Consider the following 25,275-nt stretch of genomic DNA (forward strand, 5'->3'; position numbering starts at 1 on the left):
GATTTTTATTTGGATTGCATGTAATGGACATACACAAAATATTCCAAATTGGTGAAGTGAAATGAAAAAAATAACTTGTTTCAAAAAATTATAATAAATAAATAATGGAAAAGTGGTGTGTGCATATGTATTCACCCCCTTTGCTATGAAGCCCCTAAATAAGATCTGGTGCAACCAATTACCTTCAGAAGTCACATGATTAGTTAAAAAGTCCACCTGTGTGCAATCTAAGTGTCACATGATCTTTCACATGATCTCAGTATATATATATCTGTTCTGAAAGGCTCCAGAGTCTGCAACACCACTAAGCAAGGGACACCACCAAGCAAGCGGCACCATGAAGACCAAGGAGCTCTCCAAACAGGTCATGGACAAAGTTGTGTTCAGATCAGGGTTGGGTTATAAAACAATATCTGAAACTTTGAACATCTCACAGAGCACCATTAAATCCATTATTTAAAAATTGAAAGAATATGGCACCACAACAAACCTGCCAAGAGAGGGCCGCCCACCAACACTCACGTACCAGGCAAGGAGGGCATTAATCAGAGAGGCAACAAAGAGACCAAAGATAACCCTGAAGGAGCTGCAAAGCTCCACAGCGGAGATTGGAGTATCTGTCCATAGGACCACTTTAAGCCGTACACTCCACAGAGCTGGGCTTTACGGAAGAGTGGCCAGAAAAAAGCTATTGCTTAAAGAAAAAAAGTAAGCAAACACGTTTGGTGTTCGCCAAAAGGCATGTGGGAGACTCCCCAAACATATGGAAGAAGGTACTCTGGTCAGATGATACTAAAATTGAGCTTTTTGGCCATCAAGGAAAGCGCTATGTCTGGCGCAAACCCAACACCTCTCATCACCCCGAGAACACCATCCCCACAGTGAAGCATGGTGGTGGCAGCATCATGCTGTGGGGATGTTTTTCATCTGCAGGGACTGGGAAACTGGTCAGAATTGAAGGAATGATGGACGGCGCTAAATACAGGGAAATTCTTGAGGGAAACCTGTTTCAGTCTTCCAGAGATTTGAGACTGGGATGGAGGTTCACCTTCCAGCAGGACAATGACCCTAAACATACTGCTAAAGCAACACTCGAGTGGTTTAAGGGGAAACATTTAAATGTCTTGGAATGGCCTAGTCAAAGCCCAGACCTCAATCCAATTGAGAATCTGTGGTATGACTTAAAGATTGCTGTACACCAGTGGAACCCATCCAACTTGAAGGAGCTGGAGCAGTTTTGCCTTGAAGAATGGGCAAAAAGTCCCAGTGGCTAGATGTGCCAAGCTTATAGAGACATAACCCAGAGACTTGCAGCTGTAATTGCTGCAAAAGGTGGCTCTACAAAGTATTGACTTTGGGGTGAATAATTATGCACGCTCAAGTTTTCTGTTTTTTTGTCTTATTTCTTGTTTGTTTCACAAGAAAAAATATTTTGCATCTTCAAAGTGGTAGGCATGTTGTGTAAATCAAATGATACAAACCCCCCAAAAATCAATTTTAATTCCAGGTTGTAAGGCAACAAAATAGGAAAAATGCCAAGTGGGGTGAATACCTTCGCAAGCCACTGTAGCTACTGCATGACAGAAATTACATTCTGACAATAATTGTCATCCATTCTGTGAGAAATTCTATACTGATGCAAAATAGATCAGCACCCATCATTGATTGGAGGATTTGTTGATTCGTTGGTTGATTTAAGAATCAATATTTATTTGTGTGATAAGTACAGATATATTTTGCAAAGACGGGTTGGTTGTTTAGCAACAAAACCGACGCGTCCACAACTATGGGGCGAAACAGACGGGGTTGGCTTAGATTGTTGACGACATGTAAACTATATTTAATCTCCAAATGTTTATTGAAAACATAAATACATTTAAACAATGAGCACTTGTTGTCTCTCGAATACATCATTACTGTTGTTGGTTAGCTAGCTAGCTAATTTTTTTGCCAAAACACCTAATTTTTTTGTCAAAACACCTCAAAAGAAGACATGGTATAAAGAACAAGATACAATGAGCTGACACCAACATACAGTATATGGAATACTAATACCACAAGTAGAGGTTAGTACGCCTTCCTACAGGCAACATATAAAACAGAATAAATAAATAATTAAATAATAGTTACATTAATGAACATAATGGAAGTAGAAAGTTAACATAGTGAAATAGACCGTCTCATATTCCTGTAGTAAGGTAGCAACTAAAGTACATGAGTAAAAATAACGGTTAAGATTTGAATTCTTCATTCAAAATGTAAATTCTACTCCTAACTGCCATATAAAAGATTGGCGTAGAGTCTTGGCATCTATTGCCACACTTGTTTAGAATGCATCTTTAGTGTGTGTTAATTAGTTATGTGACTAGTGAGTAGTCTACTATGATGAGGTCCATTCTGAAGGAGGCATACAGTGATGTGAGTAGTCTACTATGATGAGGTCCATTCTGAAGGAGACATACAGTGATGTGAGTAGTCTACTATGATGAGGTCCATTCTGAAGGAGGCATACAGTGATGTGAGTAGTCTACTATGATGAGGTCAATTCTGAAGGAGACATACAGTGATGTGAGTAGTCTACTATGATGAGGTCCATTTTGAAGGAGACATACAGTGATGTGAGTAGTCTACTATGATGAGGTCCATTTTGAAGGAGTATTACAGTGATGTGAGTAGTCTACTATGATGAGGTCCATTTTGAAGGAGGCATACAGTGATGTGAGTAGTCTACTATGATGAGGTCCATTTTGAAGGAGACATACAGTGATGTGAGTAGTCTACTATGATGAGGTCCATTTTGAAGGAGTATTACAGTGATGTGAGTAGTCTACTATGATGAGGTCCATTTTGAAGGAGGCATACAGTGATGTGAGTAGTCTACTATGATGAGGTCCATTTTGAAGGAGACATACAGTGATGTGAGTAGTCTACTATGATGAGGTCCATTTTGAAGGAGACATACAGTGATGTGAGTAGTCTACTATGATGAGGTCCATTTTGAAGGAGTATTACAGTGATGTGAGTAGTCTACTATGATGAGGTCCATTTTGAAGGAGACATACAGTGATGTGAGTAGTCTACTATGATGAGGTCCATTTTGAAGGAGTATTACAGTGATGTGAAAGTCTGTCAATCGTCTTAAGACCTGTAGCCTACTGTGAAGAAACACGAACCCATTGTATCGTACAAGGTCATCAGTCACAGAATGTGCTGGATTTACCTTACTCCAGAGAGAAAAAACGGTTCTACTGTTGTCATAAGTTACTCTTGTGTCAACAATATCCTAGTTATGAAAAAAGAAAAAATTTATGCACTCACTAACTGTAAGTCGCTCTGGATAAGAGCGTCTGCTAAATGACTAAAATGTATATGTAATGTGAGTAGTCTACTATGATGAGGTCCATTTTGAAGGACACATACAGTGATGTGAGTAGTCTACTATGATGAGGTCCATTTTGAAGGAGACATACAGTGATGTGAGTAGTCTACTATGATGAGGTCCATTTTGAAGGAGACATACAGTGATGTGAGTAGTCTACTATGATGAGGTCCATTTTGAAGGAGTCATACAGTGATGTGAGTAGTCTACTATGATGAGGTCCATTTTGAAGGAGTCATACAGTGATGTGAGTAGTCTACTATGATGATGTCCATTTTGAAGGAGTATTACAGTGATGTGAGTAGTCTACTATGATGAGGTCAATTTTTAAGGAGTATTACAGTGATGTGAGTAGTCTACTATGATGAGGTCCATTTTTAAGGAGTATTACAGTGATGTGAGTAGTCTACTATAATGAGGTCCATTTTTAAGGAGACATACAGTGATGTGAGTAGTCTACTATGATGAGGTCCATTTTTAAGGAGTATTACAGTGATGTGAGTAGTCTACTATGATGAGGTCCATTTTGAAGGAGTATTACAGTGATGTGAGTAGTCTACTATAATGAGGTCCATTTTGAAGGAGTATTACAGTGATGTGAGTAGTCTACTATGATGAGGTCCATTTTGAAGGAATATTACAGTGATGTGAGTAGTCTACTATGATGAGGTCCATTTTGAAGGAGTATTACAGTGATGTGAGTAGTCTACTATGATGAGGTCCATTTTGAAGGAGACATACAGTGATGTGAGTAGTCTACTATGATGAGGTCCATTTGAAGGGAGACATACAGTGATGTGAGTAGTCTACTATGATGAGGTCCATTTTGAAGGAGACATACAGTGATGTGAGTAGTCTACTATGATGAGGTCCATTTTGAAGGAGTATTACAGTGATGTGAGTAGTCTACTATGATGAGGTCCATTTTGAAGGAGACATACAGTGATGTGAGTAGTCTACTATGATGAGGTCCATTTTGAAGGAGACATACAGTGATGTGAGTAGTCTACTATGATGAGGTCCATTTTGAAGGAGACATACAGTGATGTGAGTAGTCTACTATGATGAGGTCCATTTTGAAGGAGACATACAGTGATGTGAGTAGTCTACTATGATGAGGTCCATTTTGAAGGAGACATACAGTGATGTGAGTAGTCTACTATGATGAGGTCCATTTTGAAGGAGCCATACAGTGATGTGAGTAGTCTACTATGATGAGGTCCATTTTGAAGGAGTATTACAGTGATGTGAGTAGTCTACTATGATGAGGTCCATTTTGAAGGAGACATACAGTGATGTGAGTAGTCTACTATGATGAGGTCCATTTTGAAGGAGACATACAGTGATGTGAGTAGTCTACTATGATGAGGTCCATTTTGAAGGAGACATACAGTGATGTGAGTAGTCTACTATGATGAGGTCCATTCTGAAGGAGACATACAGTGATGTGAGTAGTCTACTATGATGAGGTCCATTTTGAAGGAGTCATACAGTGATGTGAATAGTCTACTATGATGAGGTCCATTTTGAAGGAGACATACAGTGATGTGAGTAGTCTACTATGATGAGGTCCATTTTGAAGGAGTATTACAGTGATGTGAGTAGTCTACTATGATGAGGTCAATTTTGAAGGAGTCATACAGTGATGTGAGTAGTCTACTATGATGAGGTCCATTTTGAAGGAGACGTCCATGTACATAGACACATAGAAATACATTACAGGGTTCATAGTTTTGCTACAATGAGAGCCAGTTACATCTAGGATGACATATAGAAGACCTTATTCTGTGAGAATCTTCACCTCATTCTAGAGATAAACAGGGTCATATTCATTAGTGCACACCGTAGAAAAACGTTTTGCAACAGAACACATATTTATTGAAAAAGTTCAGGTAGTACCTCCCTGTTTAGTCTGTTTTCTTCTGTTTCGTGCCTAATGAACACAACCCTGATGTAGTCTGCTGATGACATCATCAAAGGGCGACAGACGGTTGTGTGAGGACTACACTCAGGAGAGTACGGTGAGGACTACAGTTCCCTTGGTGTTCTTCAGTATGGCGACGGCGCCGGCGTGAGTGACCCCCTCCAGACTGTGACCGTTCACAGCGATGATCTGATCCCCACGCTGCAGCCTGCCATCTTCAATCGCTGCTCCCTAGAGAGAGAGAGAGAGAAATGCAGAGAGAGAGAGACACTGCATCAATCACCATGGCATCAAACACGGTTGCAAAGTTTGAGTTTCAACTTGCGTTGCAAGACAGTCAAGTGAGTTTTGATAGTCGTAAGACACAAGGAATTTACAGTAGAATGACAGGTATATTGAACTCACATTGAGTACTAAAATAACATGTTACCTTTCTAAATGAAATAGATAGAGGTCTTTGTGTTACCTTTCTAAAGGAAATAGACAGTTACCTTTCCAAAGACAGTTTTGACGTAGATGGGCAGGTCTCCGTGGGGACTGCTGAATCCTCCTACTATACTGAAGCCTAGACCCAGAGCTCCTCTGTCCAGACGGATGGTTCTATAAAACTGGGGACTATAGGAGATATAAAATAACTACATGTAAGATTTGCAGTCCTCTATCTGATATGCGGGGTGTGGCAATGGCTCATACCAAACCTCCCTGTCCTCAGACTCCTCTACACCTCCTCCCCCTCTCCCTCTCCCTGGCCCTGTCCCTGGCCCTGTCCTCAGACTCCTCTACCTCCTCTCCCTCTCCCTCTCCCTCTCCCTGTCCTCAGACTCCTCTACCTACTCCCCCTCTCCCTCTCCCTCTCCTTCTCCCTGTCCTCAGACTCCTCTCCCTCCCCCTCTCCCTCTCCCTCTCCCTGGCCCTGTCCTCAGACTCCTCTACCCCCTCCCCCTCTCCCTCTCCCTGGCCCTGTCCTCAGACTCCTCTACACCTCCTCTCCCTCTCCCTCTCCCTGGCCCTGTCCTCAGACTCCTCCCCCTCTCCCTGGCCCTGTCCTCAGACTCCTCCCCCTCTCCCTCTCCTTCTCTCTGTCCTCAGACTCCTCCCCCTCTCCCTCTCCCTGGCCATGTCCTCAGACTCCTCCCCTCTCCCTCTCCCTGGCCCTGTCCTCAGACTCCTCCCCCTCTCCCTCTCCCTGTCCTCAGACTCCTCCCCCTCTCCCTCTCCCTGGCCCTGTCCTCAGACTCCTCCCCCTCTCCCTGGCCCCTGTCCTCAGACTCCTCCCCCCTCTCCCTCTCCCTGGCCCTGTCCTCAGACTCCTCTACCCCCTCCCCCTCTCCCTGGCACTGTCCTCAGACTCCTCCCCCTCTCCCTCTCCCTGTCCTCAGACTCCTCTACCTACTCCCCCTCTCCCTCTCCCTCTCCCTGTCCTCAGACTCCTCCCCCTCTCCCTCTCCCTGGCCCTGTCCTCAGACCCCTCCCCCTCTCCCACTCCCTGGTCCTGTCCTCAGACTCCTCTACATTTACATTTACATTTTAGTCATTTAGCAGACGCTCTTATCCAGAGCGACTTACAGTTAGACCTACTCCCCCTCTCCCTCTCCCTGACCCTGTCCTCAGACTCCTCCCCATCCCCCTCTCCCTGGCCCTGTCCTCAGACTCCTCCCCCTCTCCCTGACCCTGTCCTCAGACTCCTCCCCATCCCCCTCTCCCTGGCCCTGTCCTCAGACTCCTCTCCCTCTCCCTCTCCCTGACCCTGTCCTCAGACTCCTCCCCCTCTCCCTCTCCCTCTCCCTGGCCCTGTCCTCAGACTCCTCTACCCCCCTCCCCCTCTCCCTGGCACTGTCCTCAGACTCCTCCCCCTCCCCCTCTCCCTCTCCCTCTCCCTGGCCCTGTCCTCAGACCCCTCCCCCTCTCCCACTCCCTGGTCCTGTCCTCAGACTCCTCTACATTTACATTTACATTTTAGTCATTTAGCAGACGCTCTTATCCAGAGCGACTTACAGTTAGACCTACTCCCCCTCTCCCTCTCCCTGACCCTGTCCTCAGACTCCTCCCCCTCCCCCTCTCCCTGGCCCTGTCCTCAGACTCCTCTCCCTCTCCCTCTCCCTGGCCCTGTCCTCAGACTCCTCCCCCTCTCCCTCTCCCTGGCCCTGTCCTCAGACTCCTCTACCTCCTCTCCCTCTCCCTCTCCCTCTCCCTGGCCCTGTCCTCAGACTCCTCTACCTCCTCTCCCTCTCCCTCTCCCTGGCCCTGTCCTCAGACTCCTCTACCTCCTCTCCCTCTCCCTGGCCCTGTCCTCAGACTCCTCTACCCCCTCCCCCTCTCCCTCTCCCTCTCCCTCTCCCTGGCCCTGTCCTCAGACTCCTCCCCCTCTCCCTCTCCCTGACCCTGTCCTCAGACTCTCCCCATCCCCCCTCTCCTGGCCCTGTCCTCAGACTCCTCTACCCCCCTCCCTCTCCCTGGCACTGTCCTCAGACTCCTCCCCCTCTCCCTCTCCCTGTCCTCAGACTCCTCTACCTACTCCCCCTCTCCCTCTCCCTCTCCCTGTCCTCAGACTCCTCCCCCTCTCCCTCTCCCTGGCCCTGTCCTCAGACCCTCCCCTCTCCCACTCCCTGGTCCTGTCCTCAGACTCCTCTACATTTACATTTACATTTTAGTCATTTAGCAGACGCTCTTATCCAGAGCGACTTACAGTTAGACCTACTCCCCTCTCCCTCTCCCTGACCCTGTCCTCAGACTCCTCCCCATCCCCTCTCCCTGGCCCTGTCCTCAGACTCCTCCCCCTCTCCCTGACCCTGTCCTCAGACTCCTCCCCCTCCCCCTCTCCCTGGCCCTGTCCTCAGACTCCTCCCCCTCTCCCTCTCCCTGGCCCTGTCCTCAGACTCCTCCCCCTCTCCCTCTCCCTGGCCCTGTCCTCAGACTCCTCTACCCCCCTCCCCCTCTCCCTGGCCCTGTCCTCAGACTCCTCCCCCTCTCCCTCTCCCTGGCCCTGTCCTCAGACTCCTCCCCCTCTCCCTCTCCCTGGCCCTGTCCTCAGACTCCTCCCCTCTCCCTCTCCCTGGCCCTGTCCTCAGACTCCTCCCCCTCCCTCTCCCTGGCACTGTCCTCAGACTCCTCTACCCTCCCCTCCCCCCTCCCCCTCTCCTCTCCCTGGCCCTGTCCTCAGACTCCTCCCCTCTCCCTCTCCCTGGCCCTGTCCTCAGACTCCTCTACCCCCTCCCCCTCTCCCTGGCCCTGTCCTCAGACTCCTCCTCTCCCTCTCCTGGCCCTGTCCTCAGACTCCTCCCCCTCTCCCTCTCCCTGGCACTGTCCTCAGACTCCTCAACCCCCCTCCCCTCCCCTCCCCCTCTCCCTCTCCCTGGCCCTGTCCTCAGACTCCTCCCCTCTCCCTCTCCCTGGCCCTGTCCTCAGACTCCTCCCCTCTCTCCCTCTCCCTGGCCCTGTCCTCAGACTCCTCTACCCCCTCCCCTCTCCCTGGCCCTGTCCTCAGACTCCTCCCCCTCTCCCTCTCCCTGGCCCTGTCCTCAGACTCCTCTACCCCCTCTCCCTCTCCCTCTCCCTGGCCCTGTCCTCAGACTCCTCTCCCTCTCCCTCTCCCTGGCCCTGTCCTCAGACTCCTCTATCTCCTCTCCCTCTCCCTCTCCCTGGCCCTGTCCTCAGACTCCTCTATCTCCTCTCCCTCTCCCTCTCCCTGGCCCTGTCCTCAGACTCCTCCCCCTCTCCCCTCTCCCTGGCCCTGTCCTCAGACTCCTCTACCCCCTCTCCCTCTCCCTCTCCCTGGCCCTGTCCTCAGACTCCTCCCCCTCTCCCTCTCCCCTGGCCCTGTCTCAGACTCCTCTACCCCCTCTCCCTCTCCCTCTCCTTGGCCCCTGTCCTCAGACTCCTCTACCCCCTCTCCCTCCCCCTCTCCCTCTCCCTGGCCTGTCCTCAGACTCCTCCCTCTCCCTCTCCCTGGCCCTGTCCTCAGACTCCTCTATCTCCTCTCCCTCTCCCTCTCCTTGGCCCTGTCCTCAGACTCCTCTACCCCCTCTCCCTCTCCCTCTCCTTGGCCCTGTCCTCAGACTCCTCTACCCCCTCTCCCTCTTCCTGCTCTACCTGCTCCCTCTTTATAACATGTTTATAACATGCTTATAACATGCGATAGCAGCAGACTCCTACCTCATGTTGTTGTCTAGGGTAGCTGGTCCTGTGGAGGGGATACCTACATCTCCCTGGCCCTGTCCTCCTCCACAGCCCTCAGCCACCGACCCTGTAGTCAGCACCTGAAGAACAACAAGACTTTACTCATCCATATGAAACAGTGTCTTCTGCTGTACCCATCCCCTCTGATACACACATATAGACATTAGTTTGGAGAGAGACTGGAGCAGCGGACAGACACAGTGCAGATTGTTATCTTTCTAGGATGTGTCACCTGTGATGGTGTTTGTTGTGTGTGTGTGTGTGTGTGTGTGTGTGTGTGTGAAGGTGTGTGTCACCTGTAGGGTGATGGTACCACTGATGGTCTTCAGCAGAGCTCCAGCTTGGATGTGGCTCATCCCCTCAGTGGAGACATCGTTAATACTCACCATAAAGTCTCCTACCTGAGAGATGGAGGGAAAGAGAGGGAGAGAGAGAGAGGGAGAGGGAGAGGGAGAGAGAGAGAGAGAGAGAGAGAGAGAGAGAGAGAGAGAGAGAGAGAGAGAGAGAGAGAGAGAGAGAGAGAGAGAGAGAGAGAGAGAGAGAGAGAGAGAGAGAGAGAGAGAGAGAGAGAGAGAGAGAGAGAGAGAGAGAGAGAGAGAGAGAGGGGGGAAGAGAGAGAGAGAGAGGGGTGAATACAGGCAGACAGAATGGTAGGACATGTTCACACACAGATCAGTTGATTAAAGCGTTGATTTATTTGATTTTGTAAGCATGCACACGCACACACACACACACACACACACACACACACACAGAGAGAGACTTACATAGATTTGGTGTGTCCTGGCAGCCAGTCCAATAGGGTCCATAGTAGCAATGAAGAGAGGTACGTCTCCATGAGGAGAACCAACCCCACCAGCTACACTCAGACCCAGAGAGTCACACGGACCCTGGAGTAACATAACATATAGACTTTATCTACCAACCATATACAGTACCAGTCAAAAGTTTGGACACACCTACTCATTCAAGGGTTTGTCTTTATTTTTACTATTGTCTACATTGTAGAATAATAGTGAAGACATCAAAACTATGAAATAACACATATCGAATTATGTAGTAACCAAAAAAGTGTTAAACAAATCAAGATATATTTTATATTGGAGATTCTTCAAAGTATCCACCGTTTGCCTCGATGACAGCTTTGCACACTCTTGGCATGCTCACAACCAACTTCACCTGGAATGCTTTTCCAACAGTCTTGAAGGAGTTCCCACATATGCTGAGCACTTGTTGGCTGCTTTTCCTTCACTCTGCGGTCCAACTCATCCCAAACCATCTCAGTTGGGTTGAGGTCGGGTGATTGTGGAGGCCAGGTCATCTGATGCAGCACTCTATCACTCTCCTTCTAGGTAAAATAGCTCTTACACAGCCTGGAGGTGTGTTGGGTCATTGTCCTATTGAAAAACAAATGATAGTCCCACTAAGCCCAAACCAGATGGGATGGCGTATCGCTGCAGAATGCTGTGGTAGCCATGCTGGTTAAGTGTGCCTTGAATTCTAAATAAATCACAGACAGTGTCACCAGCAAAGCACCCCCACACCATAACACCTCCTCCTCCATGCTTTACAGTGGGAAATACACATGCGGAGATCACCCGTTCACCCACACCGCGTCTCACAAAGACATGGCGGTTGGAACCAAAAATCTCCAATTTGGACTCCAGACCAAAAGACACATTTCCACCGGTCTAATGTCCATTGCTTGTGTTTCTTGGCCCAAGCAAGTCTCTTCTTCTTATTGGTGTCCTTTAGTAGTGGTTTCTTTGCAGCAATTCGACCATGAAGGCCTGATTCACGCAGTCTCCTCTGAACAGTTGATGTTGAGATGTGTCTGTTACTTGAACTATGTGAAGCATTTATTTGGGCTGCAATCTGAGGTGCAGTTAACTCTTATGAACTTATCCTCTGCAGCAGAGGTAACTCTGGGTCTTCCTTTCCTGTGGCGGTCCTCATGAGAGTCAGTTTCATCATAGCGCTTGATGGTTTTTGCGACTGCACTTGAAGAAACTTAGAAGGGTGGCTATTTGAAAAATCTCAAATATAAAATATATTTTGATTTGTTTAAAACTTTTTGGGTTACTACATGATTCCATATGTGTTATTTCATAGTTTTGATGTCTTCATTATTATTCTACAGTGTAGAAAACAGTAAAAATAAAGAAAAACCCTGGATGAGTAGGTGTGTCCAAACTTTTGACGGGTACTGTATATTCCATATAACAACCATATATATTCCATTTAACAACCATATATATTCCATAGAACAACCATATATATTCCATATAACAACCATATATATTCCATATAACAACCACATATATTCCATATAACAACCATGTATATTCCATAGAACAACCATATATATTCCATATAACAACCATATACATTCCATATAACAACCATATATATTCCATTTAACAACCATATATATTCCATAGAACAACCATATATATTCCATATAACAACCATATATATTCCATATAACAACCACATATATTCCATATAACAACCATGTATATTCCATAGAACAACCATATATATTCCATATAACAACCATATATATTCCATATAACAACCACATATATATTCCATATAACAACCATATATATTCCATATAACAACCATGTATATTCCATATAACAACCATATATATTCCATATAACAACTACATATATTCCATATAACAACCATGTATATTCCATAGAACAACCATATACAGTGAGGGAAAAAAGTATTTGATCCCCTGCTGATTTTGTACGTTTTCCCACTGACAAAGACATGATCAGTCTATAATTTTAATGGTAGGTTTATTTGAACAGTGAGAGACAGAATAACAACAACAAAATCCAGAAAAATGCATGTCAAAAATGTTATAAATTGATTTTTCATTTTAATGAGGGAAATAAGTATTTGACCCCTCTGCAAAACATGACTTAGTACTTGGTGGCAAAACCCTTGTTGGCAATCACAGAGGTCAGACGTTTCTTGTAGTTGGCCACCAGGTTTGCACATATCTCAGGAGGGATTTTGTCCCACTCCTCTTTGCAGATCTTCTCCAAGTCATTAAGGTTTCGAGGCTGATGTTTGGCAACTCGAACCTTCAGCTCCCTCCACAGATGTTCTATGGGATTAAGGTCTGGAGACTGGCTAGGCCACTCCAGGACCTTAATGTGCTTCTTCTTGAGCCACTCCTTTGTTGCCTTGGCCGTGTGTTTTGGGTCATTGTCATGCTGGAATACCCATCCACGACCCATTTTCAATGCCCTGGCTGAGGGAAGGTGGTTCTCACCCAAGATTTGACGGTACATGGCCCCGTCCATCGTCCCTTTGATGCGGTGAAGTTGTCCTGTCCCCTTAGCAGAAAAACACCCCCAAAGCATAATGTTTCCACCTCCATGTTTGACGGTGGGGATGGTGTTCTTGGGGTCATAGGCAGCATTCCTCCTCCTCCAAACACGGCGAGTTGAGTTGATGGCAAAGAGCCCGATTTTTGTCTCATCTGACCACAACACTTTCACCCAGTTCTCCTCTGAATCATTCAGATGTTCATTGGCAAACTTCAGATGGCCCTGTATATGTGCTTTCTTGAGCAGGGGGACCTTGCGGGCGCTGCAGGATTTCAGTCCTTCACGGCGTAGTGTGTTACCAATTGTTTTCTTGGTGACTATGGTCCCAGCTGCCTTTAGATCATTGACAAGATCCTCCCGTGTAGTTCTGGGCTGATTCCTCACCGTTCTCATGATCATTGCAACTCCACGAGGTGAGATTTTGCATGGAGCCCCAGGCCGAGGGAGATTGACAGTTCTTTTGTGTTTCTTCCATTTGCGAATAATCGCACCAACTGTTGTCACCTTTTCACCAAGCTGCTTGGCGATGTTCTTGTAGCCCATTCCAGCCTTGTGTAGGTCTACAATCTTGTCCCTGACATCCTTGGAGAGCTCTTTGGTCTTGGCAATGGTGGAGAGTTTGGAGTTTGGAATGGTTGATTGATTGCTTCTGTGAACAGGTGTCTTTTATACAGGTAACAAGCTGAGATTAGGAGCACTCCCTTTAAGAGTGTGCTCCTAATCTCAGCTCGTTACCTGTATAAAAGACACCTGGGAGCCAGAAATATTTCTGATTGAGAGGGGGTCAAATACTTATTTCCCTCATTAAAATGCAAATCAATTTATAACATTTTTGACATGCGTTTTTCTTGATTTTTTTGTTGTTATTCTGTCTCTCACTGTTCAAATAAACCTACCATTAAAATTATAGACTGATCATGTCTTTGTCAGTGGGCAAAATCAGCAGGGGATCAAATACTTTTTTCCCTCACTGTATATTCCATATAACAACCATATATATTCCATAACAACCATATATATATTCCATATAACAACCATATATATTCCATATAACAACCATATATATATTCCATATAACAACCATATATAGTCCAGCTTTGCTCAGCATTTGCACCGATAGAAAATGACCAAAACCAGAAGTACTGTATATCCCACCTTATGTATAACCACTGTCCTTATCTCATGGTAGTCTTCAAATGCTGTGGAGGAAAATATCATTTTATTACTGAAAAGGATGTTTAAATGTTCACTTGTTCACGCCCATTCAATGAGTTTACAGCATTGGATTGGTGTCTACCGTGACCAGTGTTAACAACCAGAAATCCCATAATCAGAGAGTGAATCCCTCACGGTAGCCCTCTCCTCTCTGGCGTCTCTCTGTCTCCCCCTGGTGGCTTAACTTTACTGTAGTTTACTTTAAGTTACTTTTTTACAGTTGATTTGACTATTACAGTTGTTTAAAACACTGGTGAAATATGTTGTGAGAAGCCTCCATCTCACTCACGGTAGCCCTCTCCTCTCTGGCGTCTCTCTGTCTCCCCCTGGTGGTGACCCTGGACATCACACACACCGGAGGGGGTCAGGGTGGAGCTGCCACTACCACCGGAGTCACCACTCTGGACAACACAACATTATAAAACCACAGACCAGGTGGAGTTTGACAAAGAGAAACACAAAGCCCAGTATGACGATAGACATGACGTCGTGGGTAAAGAGGCTATGAGGCGCGGTGTTTTACCTGGCTTCCACAAGAGTAGTGAACACCGGCTTTGAAGCGAGCAACCTCTAGGATCACTGTTCCACTACTGCAGCTCTGAGAGACACGACAGAGAGATGAGAGAGGACTTAAACCTGTGTGTGTGTGTGTGTGTGTCTGTGTGTGTGTGTGTGTGTGTCTGTGTGTGTGTGTGTGTCTGTGTGTCTCTGTGTGTGTGTGTGTGTGTGTGTCTGTGTGTGTGTGTGTGTGTGTGTGTGTGTGTGTGTGTGTGTGTGTGTGTGTGTGTGTGTGTGTCAGATCTGTAGCAGCGCCGTCACGTCTTCCTGTGTGGCTTCGCTGACTTCCTCTCTAACAACTGAGGTGTGTGTGTGTATCAGCGCGGTGACATGTTTCTGTGTGGCTGATCTGACATCCTCTGTGTGTGTGTGTGTGTGTGTGTGTGTGTGTGTGTGTGTGTGTGTGTGTATGTCTGTGTGTGTGTGTGTGTGTGTGTGTCTGTGTGTGTCAGATCTGTAGCAGCGCCGTCACGTTTTCCTGTGTGGCTTCGCTGACTTCCTCTCTAACAACTGAGGTGTGTGTGTGTATCAGCGCGGTGACATGTTTCTGTGTGGCTGATCTGACATCCTCTGTGTGTGTGTGTGTGTGTGTGTGTGTGTGTGTGTGTGTGTGTGTGTGTGTGTGTATCAGTGGAGGCTGCTGAGGGGAGGACAGCTCATAATAAATGGCTGGAACGGAGCAAATGGAATGGAAACCATGGAAACCATGTGTTTTGATGTATTTGATACCATTCCAGTGATTCCGCTCCAGCCATTACCACGAGCCCGTCCTATACCTATAGCAGTGTTGTAGAGGTGTTCCTGTGATGCTTCTCTGACATCCTCTCCTAGTGTGTGTGTGTGTGTGTGTGTGTGTGTGTGTGTGTGTGTGTGTGTGTGTATCCCACCTGTAACAGTGAGGTAACGTGTTCCTGTGTAGCTGTTCTGACATCCTCTCTGTTGACTGACAGGATCTGGTCTCCTAGAAACAGCCGACCGTCTCCATCAGCCACACCCCCTCGAATGATCTCAGACACAAACACACCTGTGTCGTTGCTAGTGGAAACATCAAGATGTCAACATAATAACATTTATGACTGTTGAAAACCAGCTGACAGCTGAAAACCAGTTGACAGTTGAAAACCAGTTGAAAACCATTAGATAGTTGAAAACCAGTTGACAGTTGAGAACCAGTGGACAGCTGAAAACCAGTTGACAGTTGAGAACCAGTGGACAGCTAAAAACCAGTTGACAGTTGAGAACCAGTGGACAGCTAAAAACCAGTAGATAGTTGAGAACCAGTGTACAGCTAAAAATCAGTTGACAACCAGTCCCCTACCTCTTCCCTACAGTGCTGAGCCCCAGGGTCTGTCCAGGTTGTGGTCTGAGCTCCAGCTGGAAGACGTCCCACAGGTCCTCCTCCCTGTACTCCTGGTGTCTGAACACCGTGAGACGCACCCTCTGAGGGGTCAGCCTCAACACCCCTATAGCCTCCTCATGGGTGGCCTGGCCCAGGTCTATACCATTCACCTGGAGGGAGGGAGAGAGAGAGAGAGAGAGAGGGAGAGAGAGAGAGAGAGAGAGAGAGAGAGAGAGAGAGAGAGAGAGAGAGAGAGAGAGAGAGAGAGAGAGAGAGGAGAGAGAGAGAGAGAGAGAGAGAGAGAGAGAGAGAGAGAGAGGAGAGAGAGAGAGAGAGAGAGAGAGAGAGAGAGAGAGAGAGAGAGAGAGAGAGAGAGAGAGAGAGAGAGAGAGAGAGAGAATAGGAGGAAGTTTGAGTAATTCAGCTGGTCCTAGATCCCTCCCCATCCCTCCCCCTTGGCCCTAACCCCTCAATGTTACCATGTCTGAAAGGTCTAGACAGATATCAGCAGTGTAGTGATAGGGCTTCTACCATATTGCTGACACCTTACAGATGTGGAAACATTGAAGGGTTAGGTGTATATCTCTAATATAACCTCTAATATAACCATACCTCTAATATAACCTCTAATATAACCATACCTCTAATATAACCTCTAATATAACCATACCTCTAATATAACCATACCTCTAATATAACCATACCTCTAATATAACCCTACCTCTAATATAACCATACCTCTAATATAACCATACCTCTAATATAACCATACCTCTAATATAACCATACCTCTAATATAACCTCTAATATAACCATACCTCTAATATAACCTCTAATATAACCATACCTCTAATATAACCTCTAATATAACCATACCTCTAATATAACCATACCTCTAATATAACCATACCTCTAATATAACCATACCTCTAATATAACCTCTAATATAACCATACCTCTAATATAACCATACCTCTAATATAACCATACCTCTAATATAACCATACCTCTAATATAACCATACCTCTAATATAACCTCTAATGTAACCATACCTCTAATGTAACCATACCTCTAATATAACCATACCTCTAATATAACCTCTAATATAACCATACCTCTAATATAACCATACCTCTAATATAACCATACCTCTAATATAACCATACCTCTAATATAACCATACCTCTAATATAACCATACCTCTAATATAACCATACCTCTAATATAACCATACCTCTAATATAACCATACCTCTAATATAACCATACCTCTAATATAACCTCTAATATAACCATACCTCTAATATAACCTCTAATATAACCATACCTCTAATATAACCTCTAATATAACCATACCTCTAATATAACCTCTAATATAACCATACCTCTAATATAACCTCTAATATAACCATACCTCTAATATAACCATACCTCTAATATAACCATACCTCTAATATAACCATACCTCTAATATAACCTCTAATATAACCATACCTCTAATATAACCATACCTCTAATATAACCATACCTCTAATATAACCATACCTCTAATATAACCATACCTCTAATGTAACCATACCTCTAATATAACCATACCTCTAATATAACCTCTAATATAACCATACCTCTAATATAACCATACCTCTAATATAACCATACCTCTAATATAACCTCTAATATAACCATACCTCTAATATAACCATACCTCTAATGTAACCATACCTCTAATATAACCATACCTCTAATATAACCATACCTCTAATGTAACCATACCTCTAATATAACCATACCTCTAATATAACCATACCTCTAATATAACCATACCTCTAATATAACCATACCTCTAATGTAACCATACCTCTAATATAACCATACCTCTAATATAACCATACCTCTAATATAACCATACCTCTAATATAACCATACCTCTAATATAACCATACCTCTAATATAACCATACCTCTAATATAACCATACCTCTAATATAACCATACCTCTAATATAACCATACCTCTAATATAACCATACCTCTAATATAACCATACCTCTAATATAACCTCTAATATAACCATACCTCTAATATAACCATACCTCTAATATAACCATACCTCTAATATAACCATACCTCTAATATAACCATACCTTTAATATAACCATACCTCTAATATAACCTCTAATATAACCATACCTCTAATATAACCATACCTCTAATATAACCATACCTCTAATATAACCATACCTCTAATATAACCATACCTCTAATATAACCATACCTCTAATATAACCATACCTCTAATATAACCTCTAATATAACCATACCTCTAATATAACCTCTAATGTAACCATACCTCTAATATAACCATACCTCTAATGTAACCATACCTCTAATATAACCATACCTTTAATATAACCATACCTCTAATATAACCTCTAATATAACCATACCTCTAATATAACCATACCTCTAATATAACCATACCTCTAATATAACCATACCTCTAATATAACCATACCTCTAATATAACCTCTAATGTAACCATACCTCTAATATAACCATACCTCTAATATAACCATACCTCTAATATAACCATACCTCTAATATAACCATACCTCTAATATAACCATACCTCTAATATAACCATACCTCTAATATAACCCTACCTCTAATATAACCTCTAATATAACCATACCTCTAATATAACCTCTAATATAACCATACCTCTAATATAACCATACCTCTAATATAACCTCTAATATAACCATACCTCTAATATAACCATACCTCTAATATAACCATACCTCTAATGTAACCATACCTCTAATATAACCTCTAATATAACCATACCTCTAATATAACCATACCTCTAATATAACCATACCTCTAATATAACCTCTAATATAACCATACCTCTAATATAACCATACCTCTAATATAACCATACCTCTAATATAACCTCTAATATAACCATACCTCTAATATAACCATACCTCTAATATAACCTCTAATATAACCATACCTCTAATATAACCATACCTCTAATATAACCATACCTCTAATGTAACCATACCTCTAATATAACCATACCTTTAATATAACCATACCTCTAATATAACCATACCTTTAATATAACCATACCTCTAATATAACCATACCTCTAATATAACCTCTAATATAACCATACCTCTAATATAACCATACCTTTAATATAACCATACCTCTAATATAACCATACCTTTAATATAACCATACCTCTAATATAACCATACCTCTAATATAACCTCTAATATAACCATACCTCTAATGTAACCATACCTCTAATATAACCTCTAATATAACCTATAATATAACCATACCTCTAATATAACCATACCTCTAATATAGCCTCTAATATAACCATACCTCTAATATAACCATACCTCTAATATAACCTCTAATATAACCATACCTCTAATATAACCTCTAATATAACCTATAATATAACCATACCTCTAATATAACCATACCTCTAATATAGCCTCTAATATAACCATACCTCTAATATAACCATACCTCTAATATAACCTCTAATATAACCATACCTCTAATATAACCATACCTCTAATGTAACCATACCTCTAATATAACCATACCTCTAATATAACCATACCTCTAATATAACCATACCTCTAATATAACCTCTAATATAACCATACCTCTAATATAGCCTCTAATATAACCATACCTCTAATATAACCATACCTCTAATATAGCCTCTAATATAACCATACCTCTAATATAACCATACCTCTAATATAGCCTCTAATATAACCCTACCTCTAATATAACCATACCTCTAATATAACCATACCTCTAATATAACCATACCTCTAATATAACCATACCTCTAATATAACCATACCTCTAATATAACCTCTAATATAACCATACCTCTAATATAACCTCTAATATAACCATACCTCTAATATAACCTCTAATATAACCATACCTCTAATATAACCTCTAATATAACCATACCTCTAATATAACCTCTAATATAACCATACCTCTAATATAACCATACCTCTAATATAACCATACCTCTAATATAACCTCTAATATAACCATACCTCTAATATAACCTCTAATATAACCATACCTCTAATATAACCTCTAATATAACCATACCTCTAATATAACCTCTAATGTAACCATACCTCTAATATAACCATACCTCTAATATAACCATACCTCTAATATAACCTCTAATATAACCATACCTCTAATATAACCATACCTCTAATATAACCATACCTCTAATGTAACCATACCTCTAATATAACCATACCTCTAATATAACCATACCTCTAATATAACCATACCTCTAATATAACCTCTAATATAACCTCTAATATAACCATACCTCTAATATAACCATACCTCTAATATAACCTCTAATATAACCATACCTCTAATATAACCATATCTCTAATATAGCCTCTAATATAACCATACCTCTAATATAACCATACCTCTAATATAACCATACCTCTAATATAACCTCTAATATAACCATACCTCTAATATAACCATACCTCTAATATAACCTCTAATATAACCATACCTCTAATATAACCATATCTCTAATATAACCTCTAATATAACCATACCTCTAATATAACCATACCTCTAATATAACCATACCTCTAATATAACATTTTACATTTACATTTTAGTCATTTAGCAGACGCTCTTATCCAGAGCGACTTACAGTTAGTGAATACATATATATATATATATTTTTTTTATACTGGCCCCCCGTGGGAATCGAACCCACAACCCTGGCGTTGCAAACGCCATGCTCTATCAACTGAGCTACATCCCTGCCGGCCATTCCCTCCCCTACCCTGGACAACGCTGGGCCAATTGTGCGCCGCCCATGAGTCTCCCGGTCGCGGCCGGCTGCGACAGAGCCTGGATTCGAACCAGGATCTCTAGTGGCACAGTTAGCACTGCGATGCAGTGCCTTAGACCACTGCGCCACTCAGGAGTACCTCTAATATAGCCTCTAATATAACCATACCTCTAATATAACCATACCTCTAATATAGCCTCTAATATAACCCTACCTCTAATATAACCATACCTCTAATATAACCATACCTCTAATATAGCCTCTAATATAACCATACCTCTAATATAACCATACCTCTAATATAGCCTCTAATATAACCATACCTCTAATATAACCATACCTCTAATATAACCTCTAATATAACCATACCTCTAATATAACCATACCTCTAATATAACCTCTAATATAACCATACCTCTAATATAACCATACCTCTAATATAGCCTCTAATATAACCATACCTCTAATATAACCATACCTCTAATATAGCCTCTAATATAACCCTACCTCTAATATAACCATACCTCTAATATAACCATACCTCTAATATAACCTCTAATATAACCATACCTTTAATATAACCATACCTCTAATATAACCATACCTCTAATATAACCATACCTCTAATATAACCATACCTCTAATATAACCTCTAATATAACCATACCTCTAATATAACCATACCTCTAATGTAACCATACCTCTAATATAACCATACCTTTAATATAACCATACCTCTAATATAACCTCTAATATAACCATACCTCTAATATAACCATACCTCTAATGTAACCATACCTCTAATATAACCATACCTCTAATATAACCTCTAATATAACCATACCTCTAATATAACCATACCTCTAATGTAACCATACCTCTAATATAACCTCTAATATAACCTCTAATATAACCATACCTCTAATATAACCATACCTCTAATGTAACCATACCTCTAATATAACCATACCTCTAATATAACCATACCTCTAATATAACCTCTAATATAACCATACCTCTAATATAACCTCTAATATAACCATACCTCTAATATAACCTCTAATATAACCATACCTCTAATATAACCATACCTCTAATATAGCCTCTAATATAACCCTACCTCTAATATAACCATACCTCTAATATAACCTCTAATATAACCATACCTCTAATATAACCATACCTCTAATATAGCCTCTAATATAACCATACCTCTAATATAACCATACCTCTAATATAGCCTCTAATATAACCCTACCTCTAATATAACCATACCTCTAATATAACCATACCTCTAATATAGCCTCTAATATAACCCTACCTCTAATATAACCATACCTCTAATATAACCATACCTATAGTGTAACCATACCTCTAATATAACCATACCTCTAATATAACCATACCTCTAATATAACCATACCTCTAATATAGCCTCTAATATAACCATAACTCTAATATAACCATACCTCTAATATAACCATACCTCTAATATAACCTCTAATATAACCATACCTCTAATATAACCATACCTCTAATATAGCCTCTAATATAACCATACCTCTAATATAACCATACCTCTAATATAGCCTCTAATATAACCCTACCTCTAATATAACCATACCTCTAATATAACCATACCTCTAATATAGCCTCTAATATAACCCTACCTCTAATATAACCATACCTCTAATATAACCATACCTCTAATATAGCCTCTAATATAACCCTACCTCTAATATAACCATACCTCTAATATAACCATACCTCTAATATAACCATACCTCTAATATAACCATACCTCTAATATAGCCTCTAATATAACCCTACCTCTAATATAACCATACCTCTAATATAACCATACCTCTAATATAACCATACCTCTAATATAGCCTCTAATATAACCATACCTCTAATATAACCATACCTCTAATATAGCCTCTAATATAACCATACCTCTAATATAACCATACCTCTAATATAACCATACCTCTAATATAGCCTCTAATATAACCCTACCTCTAATATAACCATACCTCTAATATAACCATACCTCTAATATAGCCTCTAATATAACCATACCTCTAATATAACCATACCTCTAATATAGCCTCTAATATAACCATACCTCTAATATAACCCTACCTCTAATATAACCATACCTCTAATATAACCATACCTCTAATATAGCCTCTAATATAACCCTACCTCTAATATAACCATACCTCTAATATAACCATACCTCTAATATAACCATACCTCTAATATAACCATACCTCTAATATAACCTCTAATATAACCATACCTCTAATATAACCTCTAATGTAACCATACCTCTAATATAACCATACCTCTAATATAGCCTCTAATATAACCATACCTCTAATATAACCATACCTCTAATATAGCCTCTAATATAACCATACCTCTAATATAACCATACCTCTAATATAACCATACCTCTAATATAGCCTCTAATATAACCCTACCTCTAATATAACCATACCTCTAATATAACCATACCTCTAATATAGCCTCTAATATAACCATACCTCTAATATAACCATACCTCTAATATAGCCTCTAATATAACCATACCTCTAATATAACCCTACCTCTAATATAACCATACCTCTAATATAACCATACCTCTAATATAGCCTCTAATATAACCCTACCTCTAATATAACCATACCTCTAATATAACCATACCTCTAATATAACCATACCTCTAATATAACCATACCTCTAATATAACCTCTAATATAACCATACCTCTAATATAACCTCTAATGTAACCATACCTCTAATATAACCTCTAATATAACCATACCTCTAATATAACCTCTAATATAACCATACCTCTAATATAACCATACCTCTAATATAACCATACCTCTAATATAACCATACCTCTAATATAACCATACCTCTAATATAACCATACCTCTAATATAACCTCTAATATAACCATACCTCTAATACAGTGGGGGAAAAAAGTATTTAGTCAGCCACCAATTGTGCAAGTTCTCTCACTTAAAAAGATGAGAGAGGCCTGTAATTTTCATCATAGGTACACGTCAACTATGACAGACAAATAGAGAAAACAAAATCCAGAAAATCACATTGTAGGATTTTTTATGAATTTATTTGCAAATTATGGTGAAAAATAAGTATTTGGTCACCTACAAACAAGCAAGATTTCTGGCTCTCACAGACCTGTAACTTCTTCTTTAAGAGGCTCCTCTGTCCTCCACTCGTTACCTGTATTAATGGCACCTGTTTGAACTTGTTATCAGTATAAAAGACACCTGTCCACAACCTCAAACAGTCACACTCCAAACTCCACTATGGCCAAGACCAAAGAGCTGTCAAAGGACACCAGAAACAAAATTGTAGACCTGCACCAGGCTGGGAAGACTGAATCTGCAATAGGTAAGCAGCTTGGTTTGAAGAAATCAACTGTGGGAACAATTATTAGGAAATGGAAGACATACAAGACCACTGATAATCTCCCTCGATCTGGGGCTCCACGCAAGATCTCACCCCGTGGGGTCAAAATGATCACAAGAACGGTGAGCAAAAATCCCAGAACCACACGGGGGGACCTAGTGAATGACCTGCAGAGAGCTGGGACCAAAGTAACAAAGCCTACCATCATTAACACACTACGCCGCCAGGGACTCAAATCCTGCAGTGCCAGACGTGTCCCCCTGCTTAAGCCAGTACATGTCCAGGCCCGTCTGAAGTTTGCTAGAGTACATTTGGATGATCAAGAAGAGGATTGGGAGAATGTCATATGGTCAGATGAAACCAAAATAGAACTTTTTGGTAAAAACTCAACTCGTCGTGTTTGGAGGACAAAGAATGCTGAGTTGCATCCAAAGAACACCATACCTACTGTGAAGCATAGTGGTGGAAACATCATGCTTTGGGGCTGTTTTTCTGCAAAGGGACCAGGACGACTGATCCGTGTAAAGGAAAGAATGAATGGGGCCATGTATCGTGAGATTTTAAGTGAAAACCTCCTTCCATCAGCAAGGGCATTGAAGATGAAACGTGACTGGGTCTTTCAGCATGACAATGATCCCAAACACACCGCCCGGGCAACGAAGGAGTGGCTTCGTAAGAAGCATTTCAAGGTCCTGGAGTGGCCTAGCCAGTCTCCAGATCTCAACCCCATAGAAAATCTTTGGAGGGAGTTGAAAGTCTGTGTTGCCCAGCGACAGCCCCAAAACATCACTGCTCTAGAGGAGATCTGCATGGAGGAATGGGCCAAAATACCAGCAACAGTGTGTGAAAACCTTGTGAAGACTTACAGAAAACGTTTGACCTGTGTCATTGCCAACAAAGGGTATATAACAAAGTATTGAGAAACTTTTGTTATTGACCAAATACTTATTTTCCACCATAATTTGCAAATAAATTCATAAAAAATCCTA

General features: G+C 41.9%; 1 protein-coding gene and 1 long non-coding RNA gene across 2 annotated transcripts in view; one reads left to right on the forward strand and one right to left on the reverse strand.

Moving 5' to 3' along the window:
- The first annotated feature begins 4,166 nt into the window (after nucleotides 1-4,166).
- LOC123489732 lies at nucleotides 4,167-4,992 on the forward strand. The gene is made up of 3 exons (XR_006660624.1): nucleotides 4,167-4,248; nucleotides 4,299-4,548; nucleotides 4,599-4,992. It is a non-coding gene; the product is annotated as an uncharacterized LOC123489732 (long non-coding RNA).
- Nucleotides 4,993-5,285: 293 nt separating this feature from the next.
- LOC123489733 (multiple PDZ domain protein-like) overlaps nucleotides 5,286-25,275 on the reverse strand; it is a gene marked incomplete at its 5' end in the record, with an annotated part of 45,830 nt that continues 25,840 nt past the window's right edge. Inside the window, 10 exons of the mRNA XM_045220146.1 lie at nucleotides 5,286-5,534; nucleotides 5,795-5,918; nucleotides 9,456-9,559; nucleotides 9,776-9,880; nucleotides 10,247-10,369; nucleotides 13,985-14,028; nucleotides 14,334-14,445; nucleotides 14,568-14,642; nucleotides 15,490-15,637; nucleotides 15,921-16,111. Coding sequence (XP_045076081.1) covers nucleotides 5,388-5,534; nucleotides 5,795-5,918; nucleotides 9,456-9,559; nucleotides 9,776-9,880; nucleotides 10,247-10,369; nucleotides 13,985-14,028; nucleotides 14,334-14,445; nucleotides 14,568-14,642; nucleotides 15,490-15,637; nucleotides 15,921-16,111 — 1,173 coding nt within the window. The remainder of the gene's footprint in view (nucleotides 5,535-5,794; nucleotides 5,919-9,455; nucleotides 9,560-9,775; nucleotides 9,881-10,246; nucleotides 10,370-13,984; nucleotides 14,029-14,333; nucleotides 14,446-14,567; nucleotides 14,643-15,489; nucleotides 15,638-15,920; nucleotides 16,112-25,275) is intronic.

Source organism: Coregonus clupeaformis, unplaced genomic scaffold, assembly GCF_020615455.1.
Source record: "Coregonus clupeaformis isolate EN_2021a unplaced genomic scaffold, ASM2061545v1 scaf3227, whole genome shotgun sequence".
Lineage (NCBI taxonomy): Eukaryota > Metazoa > Chordata > Actinopteri > Salmoniformes > Salmonidae > Coregonus > Coregonus clupeaformis.